Below are 17132 nucleotides of genomic sequence, written 5' to 3'. Positions count from 1 at the left end.
AGCAGAGCGGAACTTTGGAGTGGGACTTGATAGTGGCTGGAAGAAGAACCAGGTAAGTAAAACTTTTCTTTGAATGAATGCTCAGTCGGGGATTTTATCAGAGCTGATAACAGGCAGACTGTGCAGTGAAAAATTAAACAGAGAGCAGGGTAGGTGTTTTCTCTAATGTTCCCACCAATATATATGGCAAAATACACGAGGGTGCTTCGTCTCTGGTTCACTTTAAGCCTGATGCGGTGTAGTTTTTACTACACTGGCTTCCTTGCACGGGATACGATTGTGCATCCATGTCAGCATCAGACTTTGCTGTCCAGAGACAGCTGAGCACTGTACCACGGTCAGGAGGTGATTTCATTGGCTCCTGATCCTGTGAGCCAATCACAGTGATCATAAAGAAAAAAATGAAAAAAAGGCTTTGGTTCTTAACCTGTTAGCTGCAAGCTGTTGCAGTGAAACGCCATGCTGGAGCCTCCTAATGGCTCCAGGACGGTTTAATGTGTTGGTCGCCCTCACTGCCGCAGTGCAAGTGCGTGCGCCTGACGCCCTTCAGGAATCAGAGATCCATGATTGGTTCCCCTAACCAATCACAATGCTTGGAATGAACAATTATAATAAACAGTCTAAGCTAAGCCTCAGTGGGAGGGCGGGGCTACATACTAATATACAGCAATATACAGTGGTGTGAAAAACTATTTGCCCCCTTCCTGATTTCTTATTCTTTTGCATGTTTGTCACACTTATATGTTTCTGCTCATCAAAAACCGTTAACTATTAGTCAAGGATAACATAATTGCGCAAAAAAGTGGGATCAGCGCATCACCAGGCCGCCTCTGAATGGCCTCTGCTCAGAGATGCGCTGGGCCCCCCCAGAAACTACAAACGCACCTTGAAGGATAACATAATTGAACACAAAATGCAGTTTTAACCTTCCTGGCGGTAAGCCCGAGCTGAGCTCGGGCTATGCCGCCGGAAGGCACCGCTCAGGCCCCGCTGGGCCGATTTGCATAATTTTTTTTTGCTACATGCAGCTAGCACTTTGCTAGCTGCGTGTGCAATCCGATCGTCGCCGCTACCCGCTGATTCGCCGCTAACCGTCGCGTTGCAGCCGCCCCCCCAGACCCCGTGCGCTGCCTGGCCAATCAGTGCCAGGCAGCGCTGTGGGGTGGATCGGAGTCCCATTTGACGTCACGACGTCAATGACGTCAATCCCGCCCGTCGCCATGGCGACGGGGGAAGCCCGCCATGGTGACGGGGGCGACGGGGGAAGCCCTCCAGGAGATCCCGTTCTTAGAACGGGATCTCCTGATCCGATCGGAGGGGCTGGGGGCATGCCGCTGAGCAGCGGCTATCATGTAGCGAGACAAGGTCTCACTACATGAAAACATTTTTTTTTTTTAAATGGCTTTGGTGCCCCCTGGCGGATTTTCATAAACCGCCAGGAGGATTAAATGATGGTTTTTATTATTTAGTGAGAAAAAAAACTCAAAACCTACGTGGCCCTGTGGGAAAAAGAAATTGCCCCCTGAACCTAATAACTGGTTGGGCCACCCTTAGCAGAAATAACTGCAATCAAACGTTTGCGATAACTTGCAACGAGTCTTTTACAGCGCTCTGGAGGAATTTTGGCCCACTCATCTTTGCAAAATTGTTGTGATTCAGCTTTATTTGAGGGTTTTCTAGCATGAACCGCCTTTTTAAGTTCATGCCACAACATCTCAATAGGATTCAGATCAGGACTTTGACTAGGCCACTCCAAAGTCTTCATTTTGTTTTTCTTCAGCCATTCAGAGGTGGATTTGCTGGTGTGTTTTGGGTCATTGTGCTGCTGCAGCACCTAAGATCGCTTCAGCTTGAGTTGACGAACAGATGGCCGGACATTCTCCTTCAGGATTTTTTGGTAGACAGCAGAATTCATGGTTCCTTTTATCACAGCAAGCCTTCCAGGTCCTGAAGCAGCAAAACAACCCCAAACCATCACACTACCACCACCATATTTTACTGTTGGTATGATGTTCTTTTGCTGAAATGCTGTGTTACTTCTACGCCAGATGTAACGGGACATGCACCTTCCAAAAAGTTCAACTTTTGTCTCGTCGGTCCACCAGGTATTTTCCCAAAAGTCTTGGCAATCATTGAGATGTTTTTTTAGCAAAATTGAGACAAGCCTTAATGTTCTTTTTGCTTAAAATTGGTTTGCGCCTTGGATATCTGCCATGCAGGCCATTTTTGCCCAGTCTCTTTCTTATGGTGGAGTCGTGAACACTGACCTTAATTGAGGCAAGTGAAGCCTGCAGTTCTTTAGATGTTGTCCTGGGGTCTTTTGTGGCCTCTCGGATGAGTTTTCTCTGTGCTCTTGGGGTAATTTTGGTCGTCCGGCCACTCCTGGGAAGGTTCATCACTGTTCCATGTTTTTGCCATTTGTGGATAATGGCTCTCACTGTGGTTCGCTGGAGTCCCAAAGCTGTAGAAATGGCTTTATAACCTTTACCAGACTGATAGATCTCAATTACAGTACTTTTGTTCTCATTTGTTCCTGAATTTCTTTGGATCTTGGCATGATGTCTAGCTTTTGAGGTGCTTTTGGTCTACTTCTCTGTCTCAGATAGCTCCTATTTAAGTGATTTCTTGATTGAAACAGGTGTGGCAGTAATCAGGCCTGGGGGTGACTACAGAAATTGAACTCAGGTGTGATAAACCACAGTTAAGTTATTTTTTAACAAGGGGGGCAATCACTTTTTCACACAGAGCCATGTAGATTTGGAGTTTCTTTTCTCACTAAATAATAAAAACCATCATTTAAAACTGCATTTTGTGTTCAATTATGTTATCTTTGACTAATAGTTAACGGTTTTTGATGAGCAGAAACATTTAAGTGTGACAAACATGCAAAAGAATAAGAAATCAGGAAGGGGGCAAATAGTTTTTCACACCACTGTATATATAAGTAAAGAAAGTGCTTCTGATGTTGAAACCAGGATATTTCATGTAATGTAAAGTGGGCATCCTGAATAACTTCTCGTTATAGTTCCTCTTTAAGGAAAGTATGCACCTTACATTCTGATTAACAGAAATGATCATCTGTGATGGTTTAGGGTCCAGATATAGAGTGTGTAAGGGGTCCTGCAGTAGAAAAATGTTTTGTTGTTGTTGTCACCTGGTGTTAGTGGCTTCCCTTTCAGTAAAAGGCCAAGTTGAAAAATATTCGACTAGCTCTACTATAGTTCCTAAAGCAAAGTGTCTTGGAATCATGCTCAACCCCACCCCTATCCTTATAACAATACTGCTGCTCAATGGGGATCCAATTGTAAATGAACAACAACTGTGCATAAATTGTTGAAACCACTTGGAACGATTGCTTTAAGCAGCTATTATCCAAGGCAAATATGTTACCAAACAGTTCCAAAGACATGGAAAGGGCATCCAGCTACAATAACCTCTCTGGTGAGACTTGATTGCTTTATACCCTATGTGCCGGGTTGTGTCGTACCATAGAAAACACCTCCCACACAAAGTACAAGTGTCACCTAGCACTGGAACTGTGAGATAGCACTCCACCTGCGTCAGATATTGTGATGTGACTATCGAGATATTCTGCTGAAAACCTCCTCATACTATTAAAGTAAATTTGTTGTGGTAACAACAAAAACAGCCCAAATCCTCAGAATACATGTAGAAGACAATGGAATAAAATAAAAGACATAAGAGGGGAACATAGAGGACGGTATAATAAAAGAAAAGACATAAGAGGGGAACATAGGTGGAGATAGGATATTATAAATGTTACCTTTTAACATTTTCACAGCTACTGTTGTGTAACCAGCTTTCCCTTTTAGTCTGAATGCTGTCGCTTTGACCACCTTTCCAAATTCTCCTTCTCCAAGAGTTTTGCCCAAGACCAAGTTTTTCCGGGGAAACTCCCACTTTGGATCCTCCTTATTGGGTGAGAAAAGTGATAAAAAAAATTAAATGGAACAAAACTACATTTTGTCATTTTTCCTCTTGCTACATATCTCACAGCCCTTCAGCGAATGGACATACAATGATTTTGTTGCCTTGGTTAGGTTCAGCTATTAAAACCTACTACCTCTTGCTGAAAAATGAAAATGGGTAGCAGCATCTTTCAGTAGATACACACGGCTTATACTAGGGATAGGTCCACTGAGGGTGAGGATTAATGCTTGGATTAATCTGAGTGTAAGGGCTGGGGTGTCAAACACAGGTATCAAAAGCAGTGTGCCCAGAACTGCCAATAAGTATGCTATAATCATTTGTCCTCTATCCATAAAAACATCTAGTCATGTCAGATAGGAGGACTGCTAAAAGGCAAGTAAAATAGCGGTCATGCAGTTGTAGTTCAACATAGCTCCTGCACCAGAATTTCATTATGGTTTCATTACAATTCTCACTGCAGGTGCCATCTACGATATCTTAATTGCTCAGTTTTTAATCCATTCCTGGTTTGCTGGAACTTAGGACCATTGGGCCTGGACCACTGGAGTCATTAACAGTGCCAAATTCCACAGTTACTGTAGTTCAATTTAAAGCAAAGCTGGACTAACATAAAATGATGAGATAAACATGGGTGGGTACTTGTCGGGCTCCCACTTAGTGGTTTCCTGTGTTCACTCTCTATTTCTTTTCTTGCAAGGGCTAATCAAGTAGTGCTTTAGCTATGCAAGTGAAGCAGACTAATTGCAGTCAGATACAGTGGCAACCATCTTGATAAGTAAATTAAAGGGAGTATTAAGTGAGAGGAATATGCAGGCTGCCATCTTCATTCTTTACTATATAATGCCAGTTGCCAGACTTCTAAGCTCTGCCTACAATACTTTAAGTCACAAGCCTGGAATCAGATAATTAGATTCTGGACTGTCTGCATACATGTTGCAGGTGTGTGAAAAAAAAAATAAAGCCAAAAGCTCAGCATGACCGTTCGGTAACTAATATTGCTTATAAGGGAACCAAAATGGTAGTCTCTGAATTTTTTAGCATGCACAGGAAAACAATCCACGGACTGCCAATTTGCATCCATGTTCGTACGTCAAAAAAGGGAGCCCCGAAAAATAGGTGCTGAGTAATCCCGATAGTAGAATATTGTTGTATTTACTCCTATTTTGCTATTAAAGTGTAATTAGGATAGTAAAATATCAGTATTTAATACTGATTTTTTACTATAGCTAAATCTAAGCCTCTTCTCTCACTGAACCCTCCCCCTACCAATGCCTAACCTTAACCACACACCTCCATGCCTAACCTTAACCAACCCTGCCAACACTCCCCCCAGCTAACCCTTCCTACCCCATACCTAACCTCAACCCCCCCACAACCCCCACATTTCCCCTCCTTGCTGCTAGCGAATGCCCAAATTTCCAGCTTCCCTTGCGCCCCCCCCCCCAAAAGACAGATTGGGAGCAATTATAGAAACATTGTCCTTCTAGGTGATTCTGTCTTTCTGTGTTGTAGCTGAATGAACTAGGGTTGCCAACACACTGACATGGCTGCTCCTTATAGTTCACATTAGAACTGCAGCTCTTTCATTGTAAAAAAAAAAAAAAAAATGAATATGAGCCTCCAGCTCAATTTAGCATTAGTACTACACCTACAATTAATTATCTTAAAAATGTATTTTCTATTCAGGTTTGCTTTAAATTTTCTATAAAAAATATGATTGGTTGCTTTTACCATTCTGTTAAGTAAGACCAGTTATTTGAAATCACCATTGAAACTTACAGGGATTTTAAATGTGTCCACAGAAACCTGGTTTTCCATAGAGTCCAGAGATGGGCGCCGAGCATTGTTGGAGGAATAGCTGACTGGGTAGGACTGGGCAGGCCGGCGAAAAGTCATCTCAGCAGAAGCTATTGGAGGCTTGGGTGAGTTCTTATGGTAACGATAAATAAAGTATGAGGAGAGCATCACAGAGATTGTGAAGGATAGGAAGACTCCACATGCTATGACTGTTTTACAGGTGTCATCACAAAGGGTTACTGTAGAGGAAAATTGAAAGTATCGGATAAATCATATGAAGTTAACAATATTTATATACTAAAACACTCAATACACTAAAACATGCATATACATTTCAACCATAAATGAAATCCCAGGAATTTTAAACTATAAGTGTAGATGCATCTAGAGAGCGACTTAACGTGAACCTCCGGACTAAAAATCTACTCAGCAGAACTGAAAAGGCTTTGTGTTTCTTTAACAATTTCACAGCATCAGAACTTTGTTTTTCTTACCAAAACATTTTTAGCTGCATTTTTATTTAAGCTTCACCCATCAAAGAAAAAAAGCACAGGCTTTTTTCCCCTGATGCTGTGCAGAGCATGATGGGATGTTGTGATTCACGTTGCCTAGCTGAGATGTGATCAGGACACAGGACAGTTGGAACTGTGTCTCATGCTCCCTGTCGCCTCCTTTCAACCAAAAAGATGGCTGCCATCATGAAATCAAACATTTGCCTTTTAAAACAGGGTGGGTAAGAGATTATATTACCTATCTATTTTAATTAACATAACTAATGTAACTTAATGACAGTATGTTTGTTTAGGCTGGAGTTCCTCTTTAAGGAAAAAGTCTGATTATAAGCCCCAGTTCAGCCCCCAATGTTTAAGGTATCTGGTAGTAAATTTGCATAAGTTAGAAATGCACAAACATTTGTGCATTGCTCATCTTTAGGGCTGGCTCACATGGACACTTGGTGGGTGTTGAATGCCGGCATCCGGGACACATCGTTAAACGCTCCAATTCAAGCGAATGGGAGCGTCTGTACCGGGCTTTTACCAGTGTTTGCACGAACGTGGCATTCTGATACTGATTTTACCGATACCGATGGTCATTTGAAGCGACCATGGATGCTACATGAAGCATCCAGGATCAATTAACCACCGCATCTAATGTCTAATGGGGACAAAAAGTGCAGATCGCGACGAAAAGTCACCGAAAGTTGCAGAAAGCCCAAAGGCGACGCCACTGGAAGCCGGGCGGACATCTGTGTGAACTAGCCCTTACTCTTTGCTGTACATAAATTAAGATTACTTGGCTGGCTGGTTCCCATACCTCTTGCTATCAGGAAAGTGGGAGTTGCTTCTCCATCACAGAGCAGATCACCTGACCCTGTCATCTCCTCCCACTGCTGATGAGGGATGAACCCTTTGTGGACAAGTAATGCTGCAGCTCAGCTCTTCATCCTACTCAATTCTACTGTTCTTTGTTTTTAATGCGTACAACACTTTGCTAGTGTTCAGGGCTGGGCCGAGGCATAGGCTGGAGAGGCTCCAGCCTCGGGGCGCAGTGTAGGAGGGGGCGCACAATTCATTCAGCTGTCATTCCTAATTGTGTTTGAAGCAGAAAGAAATAAGAAAAGGGGATACATGGAAGTGATTACAAGCCAGATAACTAGAGATTAAGGTGTTGAGGGGGTTGGGGGCTCTGGGATGCCTCTTAGTCTAATAGCAATCAGTGTGTGACGCTGGGGTGGAGGGATAGAGAAGCGCACTTTGGTTTCTCAGCCTTGGGTGCTGGAGGACCTTGTCCCGGCTCTGAGTGTGTTTGTAAAAGACTCCTGTAGCTGTGGTGCTGGCCACAATAGGTTAATCTCTCATGCTAGGTACACACCATAGAATTTTCTGGCAGATTTACATGCCAGATCGATTATTTCCAACAAGTCGGATCTGAATTTCTATTGACTTGTTTTTCCGATCGATTTCCCAATCGATTTTTTGATCATTTTTCCAATAGATTTTTCTAGAAGTAAACAAAAAATGATCGCAAAAATGATCAAAAAAATCTGCTAGAAAATTATATGGTGTGTACCTAGCTTAAATCGCACAGGGAGGAAGTGGGCAGGGTGAGCTATGAGTTCCCACCCAGCTATCCCTTGACTACTTCCTGTGGGCCACGAAGGGGAAGGAGTATAGCAAATATCTGTTCAATAAAAGTACACTTATCTCAGCCAGGTGCTTTCTATATATTTATTGTAAAAAGTACAGGCATGAAATGAACAAACGTTTGTGCACTGCTAATTAACGGAAATGCTATATCATATACATTTTAAAAATGAAAGGCTGAACTAAGGCTTTAAATACTGACAGCATTTAAATGTTTTGAATTAGCCTTTTACATACTAATTATAAAGATAAAATAAATTAAATATACAGTGTGACAAATCTTCCAAGCACCATCTCTGACAGAAAATAACATTTAGCTATCTGGGGTCTGGGGGGAAGCGGAAGGGTAAAGTCTCAATATGTAGACAAGATAAGGTAGACAAGATAAGGTAAAAAGACAGTGGGAGCCTAACATTATGGGGGGTGGAGAGAGAGGGGGGTGGGGACAGTGTAAAGAGTAAGGAGGTTGGTAAAACTTCAAGTAGCCCATTTCATGTAACCAAAATTGGAAAATGTGGTGGTAAAAACATAAAGTGCATGGTAACCAAGGCTAGGAGCCTTGCAAATAAAATGGATGAACTAGAGTTCATTCTGATTGACAAAGGCTATGAAACTGTGGGAATAACCGAGAAATGAATGGATGAAAGCCATGACTGAATAGCGAATTTAGAGGGATACAATGCATTTAGGAAAAATAGAACAGGGAAAACGGTGGAGGGGTTTGTCTCTTTGTTAAGAATTCTTTTACAGCTGTCCTGAACGATGAGATGGAGGAAGATTGTGAAGATGTAAAGTCCGTTTGGGTAAATATTCATGATGGACATAAAGGTTGCCAATTGCTTATTGGGGTATGCTACAGGCCACCACATATTCATGAAGCTGCAGAACTGCAATTACTACAGCAGATTGAAAAAGCTGCAAGTAAAAATGAGGTCATAGTTATGGGTGACTTCAACTTTCCTTCCAGACATTGACTGGAGTATTGAGGCTACCCATTCTGGTAAAAGCAGCAGATTTCTGGCATCAATACAGGACAATTACTTGACTCAAATGGCAACAGAACCAGCTAGGGGGAACGCGTTACTGGATTTGATCATTTCTAACAGACCAGATAATGTATCAAATGTGCAGGTTCAAGAACATTTGGGAAATAGTGATCACAACATGATAACGTTTGATCTGGTGACTGATAGGTTGCGGGGCAGCGGGACCAGGGCCGGCCTGCTCATGAGGCGGGGGTGAAACTTTTGCCTCAGGCGGCACATTTCTAGGGGCGGCACCCGCCCGTCCGTGGGTGCGGAGAGCCGGCCGCCGAGCTGGAGGGGTAACGGGCAGGACAGGGTTATTGGGCCTACCGGCGGGGAGGGGGGGTCGGACCCCCCTCCCTCGCCTGGGTCCCCCGATCTGCGTTCCCCTCCAGCCTTAAATAGTTAAGAAGCAGCCGCTACTCGTAAGAGGCACGGGGCGGGGAGGACTCACCTCTTACTCGCTCCAGTGTGCGCTCCACTGACGTCACTTCCTGCAATTTTTTAAAAATTTGCCTCAGGCGGCAAAAAGTCTAGGGCCGGCCCTGAGCGGGACCACTAAAACTATGAATTTTAGAGAAACAAAGTTCAATCAACTCAGGCAGGCACTAAGTGGTGAACTGGGATAATGTACTACAAGGGGAGGACACTGAAGGGAAATGTCAAGCTTTTAAACTTATTCTCAATCAATATTGTAGTATGTATATCCCATATGGAAACAAAATGTCTAGGAATAAAAAAAGGCCTCTATGGATGAATAGAAAGGTTAGAGATAAAATGAAGGGGAAAAAGAATGCCTATAATGTCCTAAAACAGGAGGGGACCGAGGCTGCATTAAGCAATTACAAGGAGTGCAATAAAAGTTGTAAAAAAGAAATTAGGCTGGCAAATATTGAAGCTGAAAATCAAATCGATAGGGATATCAAATCTAACCCAAAGAAGTTTTACAAGTACATCAACTCTAAAAAAAGGAAGGTTGACTGTATTGGACTCATAAAGGATGAAGGTGGGAACTCAATGGTGGATGACCAAGGTAAGGCAGAGTTTTTAAATGCTTTCTTTGCTTTTGTCTTCACAAGGGAAACATCACTGTTGCAAATTACAGATGCAGAAGAGTCTCAATCTTCCAACTGTAATATTAAATACTTAACGCAGGAAGAAGTGAAGGCAAGACTAAATAAAGTAAAAATAGACAAGGCACCGGGCCCAGATGGCATGCATCCTCGGGTCCTCAGGCTGCTTACACACAGGGACGTTACAGGCGCACGTTAGTGCGCCTGTAACGCTCCCCCAACGCACAGCAATGTAACACAAGTGGGCTGTTCACACAGCCCACGTTGCGTTACATGCAACGCTGCACGTTGTCCGGAAAGTGCAGCATGCTACGGCGTTAGAGCGGTTATAGCCGCGTTAGACTGTTTGCACATGCTCAATGGGGGGCAGAGAGGAGGCGGGGAGAGCCAGCTACAGTAGCCGCGCACATGGCTACTTAATATTCACTACACTGGTGGCAGCTGATTGGCCGGCGGGACCACGTGATGCGGAGTGTCTCGCTCCGCATCACGTGATCCCGCTGGCCAATCAGCGCCACTCTGGGAGACCTTATAGGGATAGAGCCGCCTAACGCGGCTCACTCTACTGTCGGCTCTTGCAGCACCATACGTTGTGTTAGGTGCACGTTATGCGACCTTAAAGTGGCACCTAATGCAACGTCTTGGTGTGCAAGTAGCCTAAGGGAATTAAGTTCAGTTATAGATAAACCCTTATCCTGTATCTTATCTTTTGTGCCTCTCTTTTAATAGAAAATAATCTTATTTCTCAGCATCAACATGAGTTTACTAAAGACAGGTCCTGTGTGACCAACATGCTCAGCTTTTATGAGGTAGTGAATGCTAATGTGGATATTGGGAATGCTGTAGATGTGATATACAGTACTTGGACTTTGCAAAGGCCTTCGACACTGTTCCACACAAAAGTCTGGTGCAAAAGTTGAGGATGCAAGGACTGGGGAAGAGTCTGTGTGCATGGATAAGGAACTGGCTAATGGACATACTCAAAATGGGTGACTGTTAGCAGTGGGGTCCAACAGGGATCTGTACTGGGTCCAGTGCTCTTCAATTTATTTATGAAGGACCTAGTAGATGCAGTAGTGAGCAATGTTGCTACTTTTTCAGATGATACTGCAATGGGACATACTGCAAAAGGATCTGGATAGGATGGCTATATAGGCACATAAATGGCAGATGAAATTCAATGTTGAAAAATGTAAAGTCATGCATTTTGGTCGTACCAATGGTCTACCACCATACAAAATAAATGGGATACAGTTGGGGACATCAAACTTGGAGAAGGACTTAGGAGTACTCATCGAAAACAAGTGAAATAATCGTACTCAATGCCAAGCCACTGCAGCTAAAGCTAACAAAATTTTGGGATGCATTAAAAGGGAAATAAAAACTCAAGATACTAGCATAATTTTGCCCGTTTAACTCTCTAGTAAGGCCACATCTGGAATATGGAATTCAGTTCTGGGCACCACATTACAGGAAAGATATTGTAGTTATAGAGCAGGTGGAGATACGAGCAGCAAACTTGATACGTAAGATGGAAGGTCTCACTTACCAAGAAAGGTTAGATAAACTGGGTTTATTTAGTCTAGAGAAAAGACGTCTTAGAGGGGATCTAATTAACATGTATAAATACATCAGAGGGCAATATAAAAGGTTGGTGGATGAGCTTTTTGTCCCTAGGCCTTCTCAAAGGACTAGAGGACATGATCTGCGTGTGGAGGAAAAACGTTTTATCCATTTATTTAGGAAAGGGTTCTTTACAGTAAGAGTGATTAAGAGGTGGAATGCATTGCCACAGGAAGTACCGTAGTTATGTCAAATTCTATACCTGCATTTAAAGAGGGCTTAGATGCTTTCCTTGCGATGAAAGACTTTCATGGCTACAATTACAAGGTAATGCCCAATGATGTTGATCCAGGGATTTTATCTGCTTGCCATCTGGAGTCGGGAAGGAAATTTTTCCCTTTTGGGGCTAATTGGACCATGCCTTGTAAAGGTTTTTTGCCTTCCTCTGAATCAACAGGGATATGTGAGGGAGCAGGCTGGTGTTGTACTTTGTTCTCTGGTTGAACTCGATGGACGTATGTCTTTTTTCAACCCAAATAACTATGCAACTAACTGTATTTCTATTTATGATAATAGATTGTGTTAAACGTTTTGCCACAGTAAAATAAGACATTATATTTAATACAACAAAATAACTGAACTACTGCTAATAAATGTATTCAAAGAAAATGTCAGTTAGTTGAACGCTGACATTTTTAAAGATGGAAAAATGTAGATTCATGGTGACTAATAAATCGCCAAAGTAAACCAGTAGGTGATTAATTACATTATTCGGTGGAATTGGAATAAAAAGTACATTTTTTTTAACTGTTAATATTAGTGATGAACATGACTTGTGTGAAATCGTAATGCAGAATTTGGGTAAAAGTTGTAATTTTATATGTAAACATAATCAGGAATCGTAATTTCAAACTTTCACATAATTTTCAGCAAACTTTAGCGGTTAATAGCAAAGCCCCCATACGTGCTATCACCACATAGGTGTGTTAAGGGGAATAGTGGGAACAAGTAAAAAAATAATAATTTTCAGAAAGACCTTGCAGTGTTTGAGAAACTATTTTATAAAAATGCAAACAAAAAGCAGAGTTAGTACCTGCTAACGATGTTTTCAACAATCCTTCAGGGCAAAGGTGAGACGTAGCTCCTCCCAGGAACAGGAACAGACAGCACTTCCCCTATAAAAAAGTCACATGGTTAGTCCACCCTCAGTGCGTTTAGCCAAGTACCCGACAGGTGAACATTCCACTACCCATAACCGTGCAACTATCAGACACAGACAATTAACACCCGGGTGGGATCGTTGCCCTGAAGGATTGTTGAAAACATCGTTAGCAGGTACTAACTCTGCTTTTTCCCCACAATCCTTCAGGGCAAAGGTGAGACGATTAACAAGTAATACAACCTCAGGGTGGGACCAATGCTTGGAGAACGTTTCTACCAACCGCCTGGTCGTGTGCAGACATTGCATCAATTCGGTAATGACAGATGAACGTAGAAAAGCTTGACCACGTTGCTGCTTTACATATTTGCTCAGGCGAAGCCCCTGCATTATTAGCCCAAGAAGCTGCCCTAGCTCTAGAAAAGTGAGCTTTAAATGAAGCAGGAGCCTCACTTCCCATAACTCTGAAAGCTTCTATAATAGCTAACCTAATCCAATTAGCTATAGTAGATTTAGAAGCTATCTGACCTACAGTTTTCCCTGAAATAAAACAGATAAGGAATCGGTCTTCCAGACATCTGCAGCTCTGTTCAAGTATTCCAGAACACATCTTCTAACATCTAATGAGTGAAAAATCCTCTCTTTTCCACAACTTGGATTCACAGAGGGTAGGCAAAATAATATCCTGCGACCTGTGAAACCTAGACATAACTTTTGGACAAAACTTTGGATCCGTCTGTAATACTAACCTATCCTGAAAATAAGGACTTTTCATAGACAAGGCCTGTAGCTCACTAACCCTTCTGGCTGTAGTGATGGCTACTAAAAATACCGTCTTTAATGTAAGAAATTTAAAAGAACTGTCCCCTAGCGGCTCAAAAGGACCTTTGGACAGCCCCTCTAATACTAACGATAAATCCCAAGGAGAAACGTATGGCTTGTAAACTGGCAGTTTCCTAGATAGAGCCTTCCGAAATCTCAGTATTGGAGAGGAAGACAAGGGGATACCTGAAAAAGCAGATAAGGTAGCAATCTGCACCTTAAGCGTACTCACAAATATTTTTATCCCAACCGTCCTGGAGAAACCAGGACTGCTGGAACTGACAAGCTATCAAACTTAGAGCCAGATAACCAAAGATGGAAAGTCTTCCAGTATTTCAGATAGATCCTCCTAGTAACTTCCTTACAGCTAGTAACAAATGTAGAGGCTGCCTTCTCAGATACTCCCAACTTTTTGAGTAAGGCTAACAGATTCAATTTTCCTGGATGCGGATGCCACAGGTTCCCTTGTAGCAGTAGATCCGGCCTGCAAGGAAGTCTCCAAGGGTCTTCTGATGCTAACCTGAGAGCTGAAAACCAGCTCCTTCTCGGTCACCAAGGTGCTATCAAAATCATCCAATTTTGACAACCTCTCCATTTGCTGATGACCGCGGGAATCAAATTGAGAGGAGGAAATGCATACAGAAGTGGAAAGTTCTACTCTTGAATGAATGCATTCACCCCCCTGCTTTGATCTCTTGGATTGAGAGAGAAAAAAGTCTGAATCTGGGTATTGTCTTCTGTTGCAAACAGATCGATTGACGGTGTTCCCCATCGTTTTATGATGTCTGCAAAAACACCTCCTTGTTTAGAGACCATTCTGATGACAGAATCCTGCTTCTGTTCAGTTTGTCTGCATGTATATTGAGTGTTCCCTTGAGATGAACAGCTCTCAAGGATGACACATTCTTTTCTGCCCAAGACAAGATGTCCTCCGCTTCCTCCTGCAACAACAGGAATCGCGTGCCTCTGTTTGTTGATAAACGCTACTGCCGTAACGTTATTCGACTGGATCAGAACATTGGACTGCAACAGTATCGATTGCACCTGAAATAAAGCCAGCCTTACTACTGTTAATTCCTTTCAATTGGATAACCTTTGAGACTGATTTTGTCCATTTCCCCTGAAAGGCTCTGTGAGCTATATGAGCTCCTCAGCCCCAGGCGCTTGCATCCGTAGTTATTACGTTGTCTACAGGCCCCTTCCAAGGCCTGCCCTTCATAAGGTAGGATTCCTCCAACCACCGTTGCAGAGACACACAGTTTGAGGGATTTTGACTTTGAAATCTAATGTTTGTGGACGACCGTCCCAATTTTCTAGGAGGAACCTCTGTATCTTCCTGATATGTGCTAATGCCCAAGGAACTGCCACCATCGTGGATGACATTAACCCAAACACCGACAAAATCGTTCTTAGGGAAACTTTGTCTTCCCCTTGTAATGATTTCACTGCCAAACTTATCTTCAGAATCTTCTTGGGAGGAAGGAAAATCATCTGTTTTACTGAATCCACTAGCATGCCAAGAAACTGAGTTCTCTGACTTGGAATTAGAGAGGACTTCTCCAGGTTGATGATCCAACCTAGGGATCGGAGATGTTCCGATACCAGATTCAAATGGATTTTCAGCTGTTTTGCTGAACTTCCTAGAATAAGCAAGTCGTCTAAATACGGAATGATTAAAATCGATTGTTCCCTTAACGGAATTAATGCTTCTCCCAGAATTTTTGTGAACATTCTTGGGGCAGAAGTGATCCCAAACAGGAGGCAAACAAACTGGTAGTGTTCTACCATCCCATTTATTCTCACTGCAAAACTTAAGAATTTTTGTGATTTTTGGTGAATCGGCATATGCCAATATGCATCTCTTAGATCCAGAGATGCCATAAAGGCCTCTGGAAACAATAACTCCCTTACTGATTCCATCCGAAAATTTTTCATAAACAGACTCAGGTTTGTTAGGTGCAGAATCAGGCACAGGATGAATTCCATTACCTTGTACAGCTCCACGGAATATGTTGGCGCTTTATAAATCAATAATAATAATAATAATAATTCTGTCTTAGCATGTTCTGCAATATGCTCAAAATCTCTGGAACCAGAGTGGGATCTCTTAGGGCCTTTGAGATCACAAATCTTGATGGTGGAGGAAGGGCAAACTATTTGGAAACCAAACATTATTGTCTGGCGAATAAATGGATTTTTTGACACTTTTGCCCACCTAAGAGAAAGTATCTTAGCCTTCCCCCCACCGCCTGACACGAGTCATTGGGATTCTGACTGGGACTCTAGAGCTTTAGACTTAAAGCCCCCTTTCCTGGACTTGTCAAAAGTCCACCTCCTGCCTTTACCTTGATCCTTAGAGGCATCCTTTTGATCACTCCTTGGCTTACGAAAAATATTGCTACCACAGTCTTCTGTTTCTTAAGCAAAACTTTATTTTTATTCAATGTTTTTTCCAAAGCGGAATCCAGTTCTGGACCAAACAACAATTCACCTGAAAAAGGGACACCACACAGCCTGTTTTTGGATGAGATATTACCATCCCATATTTTAAGCCACAAGGCTCTAATAGAAACAGAGCAATGGACCTGGCAGTAAACCTAATTGCTTCAGCAGAAGCATCTGATAAATATGCAGCAGTTTAAATGAAAATAGCAATAGAATTAAACAATTGCAAAACAGGTGCACCAGCCAGTATGTTAGCTTTGAGCTGATTAATCCACAGCTCCAAAGTTGTGGCCACACATGTAGAGGTAAAAGCCGGCCTAAACATAGCCGCACTAGCCTCCCAAGACCTTTTCAAATAAACATCCACCTTTTAATTAAGTGGATCCTTCAGCTTTGTATAATTGATTATGAATAAACAAAACAGCTACCACATCCTCAATACAGAATTTAAACTTTGAAACAGATTCAGATTCTATTTCTCTAGTGTCTGAAACTATCAACTTCAGTCACAGATACTCCAGATACAGCAACCTGAGAAGTGGATGGATTAGCATTCAATAATGAGGACTTAATTGATTCCAATGAAGCATTAATCACCTCTCTAAAGGATTCAATGTATCCTGAACAGAGTGACCCGGCTCCTCCCCTACAACCTAGTTGTATGCACAACTGACAGAGTTTTTGCATAGGGCAACATAAAAATTGCACAAAGGGCATGTTTTATCATTAGGAGGATGCCTATGCTTATCTGCAGCAGCAGCAGATTTAGCAGAAGCCTTAGTATTGGCATAAACAACAACACAACAAGGCATGTAACTCTGCTCACACATATAGCACAATCAGCCCAGAAAGAGAAATCATTATCTCACCTTTTGGGCGGCCTGGTTGCTCTCAATCCTCTCAGCGTCTGACATGCTTCCAGCTGACACATCCAGCGCAGGACAAACTCTCTCTGAGCAACAGTGCTACAGGCCCGCGCAGCTTCCCCTTGAAACATACATGGCCTGCCGCGAATGGATGAGTGGCGGCCCGGAAGCTGCAGAGAGAGTAATGAGCCGGCACTACAAATTGTTACTTTCGGCATACCCGCCGGAAAGTACGCATCCGGACGCGGCCAAGCGTCCTAATGGCCGCAATGCGCTCCACGCTGCAC

At 42.7% G+C, this 17132-nt stretch overlaps 1 protein-coding gene across 1 annotated transcript in view; it reads right to left on the bottom strand.

Moving 5' to 3' along the window:
• The window catches only part of LOC137534107 (proto-oncogene tyrosine-protein kinase receptor Ret-like), a 172366-nt gene that overhangs the window by 35379 nt on the left and 119855 nt on the right, over positions 1 to 17132 (bottom strand). Inside the window, 2 exon segments of the mRNA XM_068255471.1 lie at positions 3785 to 3932; positions 5731 to 5987. Coding sequence (XP_068111572.1) covers positions 3785 to 3932; positions 5731 to 5987 — 405 coding nt within the window.

This window comes from Hyperolius riggenbachi, chromosome 10, assembly GCF_040937935.1.
Source record: "Hyperolius riggenbachi isolate aHypRig1 chromosome 10, aHypRig1.pri, whole genome shotgun sequence".
Taxonomy (NCBI): Eukaryota; Metazoa; Chordata; class Amphibia; order Anura; family Hyperoliidae; genus Hyperolius; species Hyperolius riggenbachi.
This window is presented reverse-complemented; position numbering and strand designations above follow the sequence as displayed.